The sequence below is a fragment of the Macaca fascicularis genome, chromosome 3, assembly GCF_037993035.2.
Source record: "Macaca fascicularis isolate 582-1 chromosome 3, T2T-MFA8v1.1".
NCBI classification, from domain to species: domain Eukaryota; kingdom Metazoa; phylum Chordata; class Mammalia; order Primates; family Cercopithecidae; genus Macaca; species Macaca fascicularis.
This window is the reverse complement of record NC_088377.1, coordinates 58,757,135-58,773,963: the sequence shown is the minus strand read 5'-3', so window position 1 is coordinate 58,773,963 and position 16,829 is coordinate 58,757,135. Positions and strand designations below refer to the sequence as shown.

Below are 16,829 nucleotides of genomic sequence, written 5' to 3'. Positions count from 1 at the left end.
CTGCCCCAGCCTCCGAAAGTGCTGGGATTACAAGCATGAACCAGGGATTCATGGGCATGGGATTACAACCATGCCCAGCTTCCTAACACTTTTTAAGAGGTTGACATTAAAGGATTAGGCAAAAGAATTCTCAGGGTGGGGAAGGGGTGTTTTCTCATTCCATTTGAGCTAAAGATGTTTCCTAAGCGCCATTTGTAGAGATTGACTTCTGATTGCTGCAGCATGAAGCATACAGCAGCTTATGTTTGAGCCATCTGCAAAAAGTTTAAAGGCCCGGGCTGGGGCTGGAGCTGCTGTTGAGTTTAGTAACCAAGCAGAACAGGAGAGGGTTGCCTTTGGAAGAGCTGCCATCTCAATGATACATGGGACAATGGAGGAGCCTGCTTGGGGATGTTTTGAGGACCTCCTAGAGTGCTAATATTGCCTCAGAGGAGGGAGAGACCTTCAGAAGCCCAGAGGTTTGGAAGGACATTTTCAGTAGCCCAAAGTGGGAGAGGCCCGGGCCCCCCTTTTCCTTTACTCTTCCAAGTCTATCCAACTATGGTGTGGCTAGAAACCATAGCTGCACAGTGGGGAAGAAGGTGGACTCAATAAGAGTGGTGGTGGTGGGGGAGACCTTGATCTATTCCTCTTCCTCACTCTAGGTTTACTAGCCTGGGTCAAGCCCAAGTCAAAAGAGGGAAGGTGTTTTCTTTCAATGGAGGGAAGTCTGTGGTTATGTGGTTAGTAGCCTGCACGGGATCTTTTATTATCTAAAAGTTACTGGATGACTTTTGATTCCTTAAGAGTCTATAACAAAGCCATGGGACAGCCCAGTGCTCTCTTCAGGGAAGGATTTGAGACAGGGAAGCTTGAACAGGGAGTTGTGAGAAAGAGCAAAGTGTTTCTGCTTGCACCCTGTGGAGTCTAGCTCATCCAACACGCCACCTACACAGCTGCTCCTCATAGTCCTCTTCTCTTTCCTGCCTTGCTCCTTTCCTTCCTTTGCTCTTGATGAGTTCATCTGGCTGGATACAAACAACTGAATTCACTGTTGAGTTTTTAAATTTTATTTACCTTTTGAACAGTAAATGGTTCTGAACCTTTTCTGAACAGGTAAATGGTTTTGAACAGTCATATGGTTCAAATATAAAAAATTATGAAAAGATATTTAAGGTTAGGCAGGGTGGCTCACACCTGTAGTTCTAGCTCCTAGTGTTACAGGAAAGGGGTCCTGATCCAGACCCCAAGAGACAGTTCTTGGATCTCATGCAAGAAAGATTGTGGGGTGAGTCCGTAGAGTAAAGTGGAAGCAAGTTTATTAGGAAAGTAAAGGAATAAAAGAATGGCTACTCCATAGACACAGCAGCCATGAGGGCTGCTGGTTGCCCATTTTTATGATTATTTCTTGATGATATGCTAAACCAGGGGTGGATTATTTATGCCTCCCCCTTTTAGACCATATAGGGTAACTTCTTGATGTTGCCATGGCATTTGTAAACTGTCATGGTGCTGGTGGGAGTGTAGCAGTGAGGAGGACCAGAGGTCACTCTCGTTGCCATCTTGGTTTTGGTGGGTTTTGGCCAGCTTCTTTACAGCAATCTGTTTTATGAGCAAGTTCTTTATGACCTGTATCTTGTGCTGACCTCCTATCTCATCCTGTGACTTAGAATGCCTAACCTTCTGGGAATGCAGTACAGAGGATTTCAGCCTTATTTTACCCAGCTCCTATTCAAGATGGAGTTGCTCTAGTTCAAACGCCTCTGACACTCGCACTCTGGGAGGCCGAGGTGGGAGGGTGGCTTGAGGTCAGGAGTTCAAAGTTACAGTGAGCTGTGATCACACCACTGCACTCCAGCCTGGGTGACAGAGCAAGGCCCTATCTCAAACAAGAAAAAAAAAATAGATGCTAGGTTGATGCAAAAGTAATTTCAGTTTTTGCCATGCTGATGGAATGGGAATTCTGGAGTCCATGGAAGGCTTGAAACTTCCAGGAGAAGGCTTGGGGGTGGTGTAAAAGTACCTCCCCATTCCTCACCTACAGCACTGTACTTGTGTTCCAGGAAGCTGTGTATGCATTCCAGGAGCAGCGTGCACACAATTTGTGAGAACTCGGTTAAATAAAAACATCCTGTCCTCCAAATACCAGGGACCTGTGTTCTGATCACTGATCAGTGGTTCTGATTACAGAGGTGCAGACAAAGAGGCTGGAAGCCATTGCTGGTGCACCTGGCCCCCTGTTGCAAGCCCCTCCCCCTCTGATTGAAGTTGCTTTCAGGAGATTTTAAGGTTCAGTGTCCTGTCCCTCTACCCCCCTCCCCCCACTTCCCCACTTTTATTTTCCCTCTTTGGGGAGCCAGACATTAAGTAGCAGGACATTCAAAAGCAATTGCCTCTACAAGGAACACTAGAAAGTGACTACACAGGCCCAGGGAAAGGTACAGGCACAGAAAAGACCTGAGAAGACATTCAGTTTAGTCAGATTGATCACTGGCATAGAGACAAGATATTCAGGCTTGGGTGGTGAAGGCAGCTCCCCATTCCCCACCTACAACCCTGTACTAGTGCTTCAGGAAACTGTGTATGAATTCCAGGAGTAGCTTGCACACAGTTTCCGAGAACTAGGTTAAATAAAAACATCCTGTCCTCCAAATATCAGGGATCTGTGTTTTGATCACTGATCAATGCAGTGTTTGCTTCCTCTGAACCTTGATGAGTTCATCTGACTGGATACAAACAACTGAATTCATTATTTAGTCTTTACATTTTATTTATTTTTTGAAGAGTTAATAAATGATATGGTTCAAATACCAAAAGTTATGAAAAGATATTTAAGGCTAGGCAGGGTGGCTCACACCTGTAGTCCTAGCTCCTAGCACTTTGGGAGGCCGAGGTGGGAGGATGGCTTGAGGCCAGGAGTTTGAGGTTACAGTGAGCTGTGATCACACCACTGCACTCCAGCCAGGGTGACAACCAAAAGAGTAAACAAAAACTAAAACAATACAAGTAAATCAAAACAAATAAAAAATGACAAAGTAATAACAAAAAATAAATCCTTGGGAGAAGGGAGAATCTGATTTCCAGAGATACCACTTGTTACATTAACATATCCAGTTTTCAGCAAAACAAAATCACAAAGCATAAAAGAAACAAGAAAGAATGGCCCATTCAAAGGGAAAAAAATAAACAGAAGCTGTTCCTGAAAAAGACCTGATGGCAGATCTACTACACAAAGAATAAAGAAAGACATTAAGAAAGTCAAGAAAATAATTTTGAAGTAAGTTGAAATATCTGTAAAGAGACAGAAAACCTAAAATGAAACGTAAGAGAAATTCTAAAGCCGAAAAGTATAATAATGGAAATGAAAAATTCACTAGAGGGGTTCAAACAGGCAGAAGGAAGAATCAGTAAACTTGAAGATAGGACAAAGGAAATTACCAAGACTGGAAAAAAATAGATTGAAGGAACATGAACAAAACCTAAGGAATCTGTAGGATACCATCATGTGGGCCAATTGACCTATTGTGGGAGTCCTGGAGGAAGAGATCATAGAGGAGGGGATAGAGGGAATATTTGAAGAAAGAATGGTTGTAAACTTCCTCAATTTGATGAAAAACATTAATATAAACATTCAAGGAGCTTGACAATCTCCAAGTAAGATGAACTCAAAGAGTCCCACAGCAAGACACATTATAATCAAACTTTCAAAAGACAAAGACAAAGAGAGAATCTTTGTAGCAGTAAGAGAGAGGCACCTCATCACATATGAGATTGTCAGTAAGATTGTCAGCGTGTTTCTCACCAGAAACTTTGGATGCAAGAAGGCAATGGGCTGATATATTCAAAATGATAAAAGAAAAAACATCCCGGTCAATCAAGAATCCAATATCTAGCAAAACTGTCCTTCAAAGGTGAGGGAGAAATTAAGACATTCTTAGATAAACAAAATATGAGGGAGGTTGTTATGACTAGATTTGCCCTGCAACAGATGCTAAGGGGAGTCCTTCAGGCTGAAATTTATGGACACTAGACAGTAACTTGAAGCTGTGCGAAGCAATAAAGATCACAATAAAGGTACAATTATGTGGGCAATTATAAAAGCTAATATTATTGTAACATTGGTTTTTAACTCTACATTTTGTTTTCTACATAATTTAAGACTAATGCATTTTCAAAAATTACTAGTTTATGGTTTTGGCCATGTAATGTATAAAGAGGTAATTTTGTGACATCAACAATTGAAAGGAGTGGGAATGGAAATGTAAAGGAGTAGTATTTTTGTATGTTATTGCAGTTAAGCTGGTATAAATCCAAATTAGAGTGTATAACTTTGGTATATTAAATGTAATCCCCATGGCAACTACAAAGAAAATAGACATATACACAAAAAGGAGATGAGAAAGGAATTTAAATGTTTCACTACAAAAAGATCAACTACACACAAAAGAAGACAGCAATGCAGGAAATAAGGGACTAAAAACTTTAAGGCATATGGGAAACAAATAGGAAAATGACAGAAGTAAGTTCCTCCTTATTAGCCTAAAAAAGGAAGGAAATGCTGGCATAGGCTACAACATGGATGAACCTTGAAGACTTTATGCTACTTGAAATAAGCCAGACACCAAAAAGACATGATTCTACTTGCATGAGATAGTTGGAGTAGTCAAAATCCAAGAGAGAAAGTAGAATGGTGGTCATCGGGGGCTGGAGGGTAGGAGCAATGAGGAGCTATGGTTTCATGGGTGGGGGTTTCAGTTTTGCAAGAAGAAAAGGATTCAGAGGATGGACGGTGGTGGTAATGGTTACACAACATTATGAATGCATTTAATACTAGACCTGTACCCCTAAAAATAATTGTGATAGTTAATTTTATATTATTATGTCTATTTTACTACAAGAAAAAAAGAAAAGGAGCTGTCATGAGAACACGCTCTACTATTCCTGTGCCCCACCTGCCAGACGTGCCGATGAATAAATTGCTATTATTAGTTTTTGGGGAGTGGGTATGTGTCTGGATATTTTTACATAAATACTTATGCAGAGAAATCAGACTATATATTCTCCTTGACCTCCCCATTTTTTTGTTTGTTTGTTTGGTTTGGTTTTTTTGTTTGTTTGTTTTTGTTTTGAGAGGGAGTCTCGCCCTGTCGCCCAGGTTGGAATACAGTGGCGCAATTTGAGATGGAGTCTGGCCCTGTTGCTCAGGCTGGAGTACAGTGGCGTGATATTGGCTCACTGCAAGCTCCGCCTCCTGGGCTCACGCCATTCTCCTGCCTCAGCCTCCCCAGTAGCTGGGATACAGGCCCCCGCCACCACGCCTGGCTAATTTTTTTGTATTTTTAGTAGAGACGGGGTTTCACCATCCTGTTAGCCAGGATGGTCTCGATCTCCTGACCTCGTGATCCACCCACCTCAGCCTCCCAAAGTGCTGGGATTATAGGCGTAAGCCACCGTGCCCGGCCGACCTCCCTGTGTTTTTTTTTTTTAACCAAATTGTAGCATACTAAAATACAGTTCTATACCTTGCTTCTTCAACTTGAGAAGCTATCTTGAAGATCTGAGAGATCTTCCCATAGATCCTGGAGACTTTTTTTTTTTTTTGAGACAGAATCTCACTCTGTCATTCTGTTGCCCAGGCTGAAGTGCAGTGGCATGATCACAGCTCACCACAATCTCCGCCTCCCAAGTTCAAGCAATTCTCATGCCTTAGCCTTGTGAGTAGCTGGAATTACAGGCATGCACCACCATGCCTGGCTAATTTTTGTATTTTAGTAGAGATGGGGTTTGCCGTCTTGACCAGGCTGGCCTCCAACTCCTAGCCTCAAGTGATCTGTCTGATCGGCCTCCCAAAGTGTTGACATTAAGGCGTGAGCCACCGTTCCTGGGCACATCCTGGAGACTTTTAAATCCACATTTTTTAGCTGTCAGGCACTCCCTGACACCAGGCACTCCCTGACTCCCTGACTGCACCTCAAAACCAGCATTTCCCCAGCACGTCCTCCTCCTGACATCTTTGTTATTCCTAATTAGTTTCATTGTCCCTTCGGTGTTGCAAACCAGACACCTCAGCGTCACTCTTGCCTCCTGCTCTTCCTACCCTTCCAGTCAGTTGCCATGTCTCGTCAGTTCCATCTGAAATGCCCTTTTCTTGTATCCAGTCTTCTCCAATCCCCATCCTCCACACTGGCTGCCTTCCCTATTGTCTTAACTAAGACCCCTTCCCCAGTCAGCTCTGCCCCATCCAGTCCAACCTTCATACTGTCCCCAGATTGATCTTTGGTGAGCAAAGGTCTGGCGCTTTCATACCCAAGCCTGGGCAGGTCCTACTGACTCTGCGTCGAAGATGAGCCCCTCAGCCTGCCTTAACCTTCTGGGCCCAGCTGGTCCTGCTGTCTTCCTATGGGGATCCTCTATCCAGCTTGAAGGGTGATCGGTCACCTTCCCTCCTTCCTAGCATCCTCACCCTTGCTCAGGCCACTCAGCTCATCTCCCTTTGCAGTTCATTAGAATCCTTCCCTCTTTTAAAGGCTCACTGCAAAACCGTGGAGAGTGACCTCTCTGGACCCTGCGTTCCTGACTTTGTCCTGCCTTAGCACAATGCTTTGAGGTCAATTACAGCACTCCCTTGATTCTGCCTTGGGTAATGGATTGCAAGCCCCTGGAAGCTAAGCTGTGCCTTATGCTTTGGGGATTTAGTCAACTAATTTGAATGGAGTCTCAGATAGACATTTTTTCTTGTCTCCTTGTTACCCTTTGAAGCCCACCGATTTTTCCTGTATATTCCTCTCCTCCCTTTTATTTTGCAGTGATTTTTTTTTTAGGATTATTTTACCTCCTTGTGAGAATTTCGCCTGGTTGGTCTTAATGAATGTTGTACAGTCCTGGCACTCCTGCAGCTTCCTGCCCTAGTTCAAGTTCATTACTTTGACTCACATAGCAGTGGGAAACCACGAGACGCAGTCCTTGGCAGGTTAGCTTTCTGTGCTTCTTGCTAAGTGGATCATGATATTTGGAAGCTGGAGAAGGGAAAATGAGGCCTGGTCGGAGTGAATTACATTCTTTCTTTCTGCAGCTACTTGCTTGTTCAAGAGTCATAAAAGAAGTTAATCAAAGTTTTTGCATTTAGAACCTCCTGAATTCCATGAAAGATTGCAGATCTGGGAAGAGGGTTACCTTTGTCTTTTGGGGTTATGTGATTCTGTAATGGCAGTTTGATGGGACCCTGCAGGGCCTGGACAGGTTTTGTTCATCAGACCAGTTCTTTTCCGGTGGAGGAGGTTTCAGACGTGTGCAGGGTTCTATGTGAAAGACCTGAATCCCCTCCCTGACAATGGAGCACCCATAGAGAATTACTAAGATCCTGACTGCAGTCAAAGAGGAGATTTGAGGAGCATCTGTTTAGACAATTGCCATTTGCATTAAAGCCCTTGATAGCCATCTCTCCCAATTTCCCACTAACTTCCTTCCTAAACGCCCAGATAGGAAAACACACTATAACTCTCAAGCTTTGAAAAGAGCTTGAGATCCTGTGATCCTATGCCAGGACCAAGAGCTGGGGTCTCTGATGTCAAGGGAAGGCAGTACAATATTGGGGTTAATACCAGGGTTCTGATCGGGTGCAGTGGATCACGCTCGTAATCCCAGTGCTTTGGGAAGCTGAGGTGGGAGGATCACTTGAGGCCAGGAGTTCAAGTCTAGCCTGGGCAACATAGTGAGACCCTGTCTCTACAAAAAATTAAAAATTAGTCAGGAGCCGGGTGCAGTGGCTCACGCTTGTAATCCCAGCACTTTGGGAGGCCAAGGCAGGCGGATCACCTGAGGTCAGGAGTTTGAGACCAGCCTGGCCAACATGGTGAAACCGCATCTCTACTAAAAATATAAAAATGAGCCGGCCATGGTGGCGGGTGCCTATAATCCCAACTACTCAGGAGGCTGAGGCAGGAGAATCACTTGAACCCGGAAGGTGGAGGTTGTGGTCAGCCGAGATAGTGCCATTGCACTCCAGCCTGGATGACAGAGTGAGATTCTGTTTCAAAAAAAAAAAAAAATTAGCCAGGCGTGGTGGCAAATAGTGGTGGTCCTAGCTACTCATGAGCCTGAGGTGGGAGGATCACTCGAACCCAGGAGTTCAAAGCTGCAGTGAGCTATGACTGCACCACTGCACTTCTGAGTGAGAGAGTGAGATCCTGTCTCTAGAAAAACAAAAAACAAAGCAATTATGGTTCTGAGCTGAGCCCCCACTCTGCCTCATGGTAGCTGCATGGCTTTGATATAGTTATTTTTAACCTCTTCTTTTCTAAGTTTTCTCATTGATAAAATGTGGAAGGGGAGAACCTATTTATAGTGTTGGCATAGAATTAAACAAGGTAATACATGTAAAGCCCTGAGCTCAGTGCCTGGCACATAGCAAGTATTAAATAAGTGGTTCCTATTACTTGTTATCACTCTCTGAAATGATGAAGAATAGCCTCTGGTGGCTGACCTGAGATGCAAGAGCTAGACCACAGGGAGCCATTTAGATTTCAGTTTGACTCTGTGTACCTGGTGCCGTAGCACTCCCTTGGTAAGAAAAGCCGGGATCAGGAGACAGTGATCCAGACAGACCATGTCAATGAGTGACCTTTTGAAAGGCCATAAAAAGCACAGGCAGACTGCTGGGGCTGGAATCTTGGCTCTACTCCCTGCGTAAGTTTCTGCAAGCTACTGAACCTCTTTGGGCCTCAGTTTTCTCATTTGTCAAATGGGCAGCAGGAAGATGTAAATGAGTTAGCAGAGGTCCCAGCACTTTGGGAGGCTGTGGCAGGTAGATTGCTTGAGGCCAGCCTGGGCAACATAGCAAGACCTCGTCTCTGAAAAAATTTTAAAAGATTGGCCAAGAGTGTTGGCATGCTCTTGTGGTTCCAGGTACTCCATAAGCTGAGGCAGGAGGATCGCTTGAGCCCAGGAGTTTGGGGCTGCAGTGAGCTATGATGGCGCCACTGCCCTCCAGCCTAGGTGGCAGAGCAAGACCCTGTCTCTAAAAAAAAAAAAAAAAAAAAAAAAATCATATGTGGGTATTTTAAAAAACCATGTCCACTGCATTGTGTGTGCCCAGTAAATGTTAGATAGTATTATGATTATCAGGTTTCCTGGACCTTGCTTCAGCCTGGCAGCTTGGGAATGGTTTTTAGGGACTTAGTGTAAAACCTGCCTCTGAGATTCTATTTGTCTCCGTTCCCCTGAGACTGAGGTTGTGGGGGAATACAGATCAGACTTCTGGGTACAATGCTGATAACTTTTGGGGCATATTCCCAGCCCTGTTTGTCTGTTAAATTAAAATCTGCTAAAGAGGTCATTTCCATAGTCTAAATCGGAATAGAAACTTCATGTTTACCAGTAGGGTTGGCACAGAATTGTGGATTAGAAGGAAGAGTCTTCATTTACTGAAGGTCTGCAGAAAATGTGCTGTGTCCTTACATACTTAGGAACCAGAGCTGAGAAATATCAGGAGACAGCTAGAGATATGGGAGACCTACCCTGATTACTCCTCCAACCGTGGGCCTGGAGAAACCCCCATTTCCTCATTGAGTAACAAAGAGATTGTATAAGAAAAGAAGACTGTTTTCCCGATACTCTCATGCTCAAGACCAAATAGACCAAAGTGTGGGTTTTTCTCCCTCACCAAGCAATTCCCCAGTTATCTGCAAACACTGGACTGGATGTCCTACAATTAAATTGAATTCTGTTACTATCTGTTACTATCTACCTGAAGTTGGCATTATTTGAGGAGCACCTGTTTAGACAATTGCCATTTACATTAGGTCCCTCGGGTCAAGGGCTCAGTCCCACAAGATTGCTCCCACTTAGGACACCATTTCAAAGTCCACGTGGCCACCTGTGCTTCTGACCACAAATCACAGGTTTCCTCCTTGGGTTCATTCATTTAGTGGAGCAGTTCACAGAATTCAGGAAAGCACTTTACTGATTATTACCCATTTATTAGAAAAGAATACAACTCAGAGAAAGCCAGAGAGGCATAAGGTAATAGGAGTGGTACATGCAGCTTCCATGCCCTCTCTGGGAGCACCATCCTCCCAGCAACTCTGTGTGTTCACCAACCTGAAAACTCTCTGAACCTCATACATTAGGGACCTTTATGGAGGTTTCATCGTGTAGGCATGATTGATTATTAACCCAATCTTCAGCTCATCTTTCCTCTCTGGAGGTTGGGGAGATGGGGCTGAAATTTCCAAGGTTCTAATCATGGTTTGGTGTTTCTGGTGATCATCTCCCACTGGAAGCCCACCAGGAAGTGCTTCATTAGAATAAAAGACATTCCTGTCACCCAGGAAGTTCCAAAGCATTTAGGAGTTCTGGCCAGGAACTGGGGTCAAAGACCAAATATTAGAACAAAAGATGCTCCTTGCACCCCTATCACTTACAGAATTATAAGTGTTTTATGAACTGTGTGCCAGGAAACAGAGACAAAGATTTCTATATCTATATCTATTATCTGTCTGTCTATCTATATGTATGTATTCGAGATGGAGTGTTGCGCTTTCACCCGGGCTGGAGGCCAGTGGCATGACCTCAGCTCACTGCAACCTCCACCTCCCAGACTCAAGCGATTCTCCTGCCTCAGCCTCCTGAGTAGCTGGGATGACAGGTGTGCACCACCACACCCAGCTAATTTTTGTATTTTTAGTAGACACGGGGTTTCACCATGTTGACCAGGCTGGTCTCAAACTCCTGACCTCAAGTGACCCACCTGTCTCGGCCTCCCAAAGTGTCGGGATTACAGGCATGAGCCACTGTGACTGGCCAATATGCATTTCTTATTATAAATCACAGTATCACAAGCAAAAAACACGTATCGACCAATCTGGGATTCCAAATGTCCTCTCCTAAATGACTGGAAGCAAATACTTCCATGATCTGGACCTCTTCTGCCAAGTCACGTGTACTCCACGCCATAGTTGGCCCTGCCCGTAGGATCCTGAGTGCCCTTCCCCGTCGCTTCTTCTCTGGCCAACAATTTGGAATAGCAAATGAGCTGCTCCCTTTGCCAGGACCAGGATGTGTTTCAGAAGCATCGTTTCTGCTTGTCAGCTTTTGGTCTGTAGTTCCCAGCCAAGTGCACCATCTGTGAGCTCTGCCTGGTGCTGTGATGATTTGGTCCAGAGCTCCATGTGGACCTGTGAAATGCACCAGTTCCAAACTGCTGCGCTCCCTGCACCCTAAGGCAAGGTTTCAGAGAGGTGGGTGGTCTCGCTCCTTCTCCTACCTTGAAGGTGCAGTGTTCAAAGACGGCCTCATTCTCCTGGTGCTGGCAAGCATGGGTTTTGCCACATCCTGTAAACTGTGAGATTCCCAAGTGGGAGGGAATGGTGCCCGTTATATCACGGTCAGGAGCTTAAGTAGCCTGGCGGACATATCTTAGATCAGGTCTCATGTGTTTTTTTGTTTGTTTATTTGTTTTTTGTTGTTTTTTTGTTTTGTTTTGAGACAGGGTCTCACTCTGTCACCCAGGCTGGAGTGCAGTGGTGCCATCTTGGCTCAATGCAACCCTCGCCTCCCAGGCTCAAGCGATTCTTCTGCCTCTGCATCCCACGTAGCTGGGACTACAGGTGCCTACCACCACACCTGGCTAATTTTTGTATTTTTAGTAGAGATGGGTTTCACCATGTTGCCCAAGCTGGTCTCAAACTCCTGGCCTTAAGTGATCCACCCTCCTCAACTTCCCAAAGCGCTGGGATTACAGGCATGAGCCACCGCATCCGGCCCTCATGACATCTTTGCAAAAATTTAGATCCACGTCCTTGAGCTTCTAAGCCTGTATGAACAGTTGGACCTCACTGTGGGTGCAGATAGTGGGATGATGCCCACTGCTGATAGACCCGCATTCCAGAGGGAGTACCTAGGAAAAAGAACCACAGTACTTGGGGCATCTGCTAGTCCAGTGCTTCTTAACCTTCCTCTTCTTTCTTTAAATAAGCACCACCCAAGAGCCTTTTCAGATAGGCATTTTTCCAGTGTCCCACCCCCTTGAAATTTTATACAGATACACTGTGTATTATGTACTGTGCCCTAGGAGAGCCACAAGCCTTTGTAATATCTAACATTGGCTAATGTTATTTTGTTCCCTAAGAATCCATTTTAACCCCATTGTTGGTGATACTGTCTCTCTTGAGAATGCATAATTTAGTCTGAGACTGGTCATCCAGCCCCACCTATAACCAGGGGAGGTGATTTGGGCTGAGCAGAGAGTTCCTGCACGTGTGTAACAAGCATGTCTGTCCAAGACGTGGAGCCACATGGAGTTAGCTTTCAGAGGTGTCAAATTCTAGTAGACTGGGCCATTCTCTTTTCCCTCTAGCTTTCTACTTTTCACTTTTACAAACACTGGTTGAGTATCTATCTGTAGGCAAATATCTTGTTCTGTATTCGAGATAATGTTGTTTTGTTTTTTCTTTAAAAATGAAGTTATTAAGGTCAGGTATGGTGGCTCATGCCTGTAATCCCAGCACTTTGGGAGGCTGAGGATGGAGGATCACTTGAACCCAGGAGATCAAGACCAGCCTGGGCAACATAGCAAGACCCCCCTCTCTATTTTTTTTTTCCCCAGACGGAGTCTTGCTCTGTCGCCCAGGTGGGAGTGCGATGGTCTTATCTCGGCTCACTGTAACTTCTGCCTCCCGGGTTCAGCGATTCTCTTGCCTCAGCCTCCCAAATAGCTGGGATTACAGTCGCCTGCCACTAGGCCCAGCTAATTTTTGTATTTTTAGTAGAGACAGCGTTTCACCATGTTGGCCAGGCTGGTCTCGAACTCCTGACCTAATGATCTGCCCACCTCGGCCTCCCAAAGTGCTGGGATTACAGGCATGAGCCACCTCACCCAGCCCCCCTCTATTTTTTTAGGTGAGTTGTTAGATCCAAAGGAAACAGCACTTTACAGGATCTTGATTGGTACTTCCTGTCTATACCTGGGACAAATATACCAGGAATGCATTATAGAGGCGATCTCTTGGTATTTCTGGCAGCGTCGACTAGTGTGCTTTTGGAAGTATTTGCTAATTTTGAAGGCAAGATGGTAACTCATTGTTGCTTGAATTCGCTTTCTTATGATTATCAGCAAGAGTGAAATTTTAGAAGTATCTTGTTGAATGATGAGGTAAATCGATTTCTTCTCCAGAGGCCACTGAGGGCCCCTCGTCACTTGGTGGTTAAATCCTCCCTTTCCCATTGACTTGCCACGCCTCCCTAATCCTTTAGGAAGTTTGACCTCTGCTGGGATCTGTTCCTGGACAATCTGTTCTGAATTATTGGCATCTTGATGCTCACATCTGCTTGGCATGGTGAGATAGGTTTTGAATGAATATTCTTTGAAGGTGAATGCACTCTGAGAGGGCATTGATTTATGTGTGGGCATTCGGGCAAACTCTTGTGTGCAGACACCTGGCTGTCTGTGCTGGCTGCAGCCAAGATAGGGATGTGGTGAACTTTTGATGGAGTTGCCCTTTTGAGCAGTTCTAAGGGTGCAGAATGCTACACTGATGACTCCTGGAGGATCCAATAATGCCTTGCAGGTTCGCTTTTGTCTGTTGAGTTGGCTCAAGTCCACCTTCTGGTTACTGTCAGCTCTAGCATGAAAGATCCAACAGATGCTGAATTGAACAAAGAAAGAATGAGCAAGAGACATCATTCATTCGTTGTACAAGTACATACTGAAGGCCTGCTTTGGTGTTCCATATACAAAGATGTTTCAGACCAAGTCCTTGACCTTGCAGAACTCACAATCTTTCACTTGTGAGATAGGCATGCAAATCAGTGACTGGGATATAAGGTTTTCTTTTATGGTATTGTTTTATTATTATTATTTTTTGAGATGGAGTCTCGCTCTTGTTGCCCAGGCTGGAGTGCAGTGATGCGATCTTGGCTCACTGCAACCTCCGCCTCCCAGATTCAAGCGATTCTCCTGCCTCAGCCTCCCAAGTAGCTGGGATTACAGTTGTGGGCCACCACACCCAGCTAATTTTGTACTTTTAGTAGAGACAGGATTTCACCATGTTGGTCAGGCTGGTCTCGAACTCCTGACCTCAGGTGATCCACCCACCTCGGCCTTCCAAAGTGCTGGGATTACAGGCATGAGCCACTGTGCCTGGCCGGGTTACATGGTTTTAAATTCTACAGTAGGTACACATGGAGTTAGTAGGAGAGAGAGAAAAAAAGTTCGACCAGTTCTGCCTAATGAGATCAGGAATAAAACAAAAAGAGAACATGGCATTTCAGCTCTGTCTTAGAGAAAGAGATATTCACCAGAGAGACAAGTGAGAGAAAGCATCTCGGACGGAGGGACCAGCATACACATGCACGCAGAGGTGTGAAGGAACTTGCATCTTATGCAAAGGTTGGGGACAAATGGATGCAAAAGAGATAGTGAGGCTTGAACGCTATGCTGAGGTGGTATCCCTATTTTCAATCAAAGGTGCTGTTCAGGCCAGGTGCAGTGGCTCATGCCTGTAATCTCAGCACTTTGGGAGGCCAACGCAAGTGGATCACTTGAGGTCAGGAGTTAGAGGCCAGCCTGGGCAACATGGTGAAACCCCATCTTCTACTAAAAATACAATAATTAGTTGGGCTTAGTGGCTCGCTCCTGTAATCGCAGCTACTCAAGAGGCTGAGGCATGAGAATCGCTTGAACCTGGAAGGTGGAGGTTGCAGTGAGCCGAGATTGCACCACTGCACTCCAGCCTGGGCAACAGAGCAAGACACCATCTCAAAAAACAAAAAAAAAAAAGTTTGTTCAAATGTGGAAAGCATGATCAGATTTGGTTTGGGGGAATTAAACTGAGAACTGCATAGAAGAGGCTATGAAGGTAAGAGTGTAAAAGCCATGCTGCTCATAACAGAATTGTAGCTACGAACATTAAATCTTGGAAGGATTTTCTCACCTTCGTTGTTGAAAAGAGAACTAGCCATTGAGTAATGAGGAAGACACAGCAGCCACAGATACTTAAGAGGTGGAATCAAGAAGGCTTGATGACTAAATGTATATGTGGGTGACAAGGATGGTGGAAGAGATGGGGTGAAACTGCCACTTCCATCATGTCCAACTGGGCAATTCGGAGTAAAAGGAGAAGTAGGGGTGAGGTATAGCCGTGTTAAGTGGGAAGTGGTGGTTGGACATTTAGCTAGAAATACCGTCAAATGTTTAGGAATACGTGGATGTACTAATAATTGCCAGTTTCTTGTGGTACTTTCAGTCACTGAAGAACATTGAACAGTTTTAAGTAAGGTTACCAGCTCTTCTTCACTGACTGAGGTCACGCCAAGAAGAAAAGCATAGAGGTGTTTGTTGCCTCGGGGACAGTAGGTCAAGTTCAGCTTGTTTGCAACTCATATTTACATCTTCTCCTTGCAGGGGATGGCCAGGTGGATTTTGATGAATTCATGACCATCCTTGGCCCCAAACTGGTGTCTTCAGAAGGTCGCGATGGTTTTCTTGGAAACACGATAGACAGCATATTCTGGCAGGTGAGTAAGAATTTTTTTTTTTTTTCCCAGACTGAGTTTGACAGTAAACATGTCTGAGAGTAACTTTTGCCTCTGAATTCTTGAGCTTCTGTTTGGCACATGAAGATCTCTTCTGGGCTGAGCGACATATGTTCCCGAACAAAGAATCAAAACTATTACTTTTTTAGGGTTTGGAGGAGTGAAATATCTTCCCATTTTTTTCTCATAGGATTTTTTTTTTTTTTCATTTGGGAAAAGTGAAGTTATTCTACTGCTCATTCACAAAAGTCTTTTTCCTGGGGACACTGCAAAGGGGCACACGGATATTATCTGAACCGGTTCTGTCTTTGACCCCAGTTCCGGGATATCTTTGCTGAGAGAACGGCATGGTTGCCTGGTACATTTGGATCCCATCAATATCCTTGTACTTAATGAGAGAGCATGGTTTTGTCTAAGAATGTATATTCAGTGCTTCTCAGTTAGCTCCTATTTCTATCTTGTAAAATCTCTTAGGAAATTCCAAACATCTAACATTCTAATTATTAAAGTATAATGAAATCATTTTTATATTACTTCTCTACTCTTAAAATGTGACAATTATTTTATGATTATAAAATTTAGGGAGTGGGTTATCAATCATTATTTTAAAAAATTTGAATCAAGTCCGTTGTCTGTCAAATTAAATTAAATTACTGGTTAGATACGTAAAACGCCATTCAGACACAGCATGGTGTTTTGAAAATTTCTTGATACTGTTTTTTCCCTTCGCTGAGAGATTTCTCTAACCTAGCTAAGGGTTGCAGTTGACAGGTCTTTCTACTCTTATTCAGGTACCCATATTGCATAGAACCAACAAGTATTTAGTAAGAACTTATGTATGCTATAATCTGTCAGTCTTTGTGGGTTTTACAAAAGGCATTTGAGACTCAGACCTAGCTATTTAAGAATTTGACTGGGGAAGCTGAATTTGGTGGCTCATGCCTGTAGTTCCAGCACTTTGGGAGGCTGAGGCAGGAGGATCGCTTGAGGCCAGGAGTTCAAGACCAGGCTGGGCAACATAGCAAGATCCTGCCTCTACAAGCAATTTTAAAAATTAACCATATGTGATGATGCATGCCTGTAGTCCCATCTAGTCTTGAGGCTGAGGCAGGAAGATGGCTTGAGCCCAGGAGTTCAAAGCTACAGTGAGCTATGATCACACCACTGCACTCTAGCCTGGGCAACAGAGCAAGACCCTGTCTCAAACAAACAAAAATAATAATTTGGCTCGGGAAACACAATTAAGAAAGGGAAAACAAACAAGTGATTAATTAGTGTGATGGTCACTAGACTGTAACTCCTTGAAGCACAGGGCTTCA

At 44.3% G+C, this 16,829-nt stretch overlaps 1 protein-coding gene across 11 annotated transcripts in view; it reads left to right on the top strand.

The window, feature by feature from the left end:
- The window catches only part of CALN1 (calneuron 1), a 664,605-nt gene that overhangs the window by 396,634 nt on the left and 251,142 nt on the right, over positions 1–16,829 (top strand). For all 11 annotated transcript variants that reach the window (XM_045389750.2, XM_045389747.2, XM_045389749.2 and 8 more), the window contains one exon: positions 15,380–15,492. In XM_045389750.2, the coding sequence (XP_045245685.1) occupies positions 15,380–15,492 (113 nt within the window). The remainder of the gene's footprint in view (positions 1–15,379; positions 15,493–16,829) is intronic.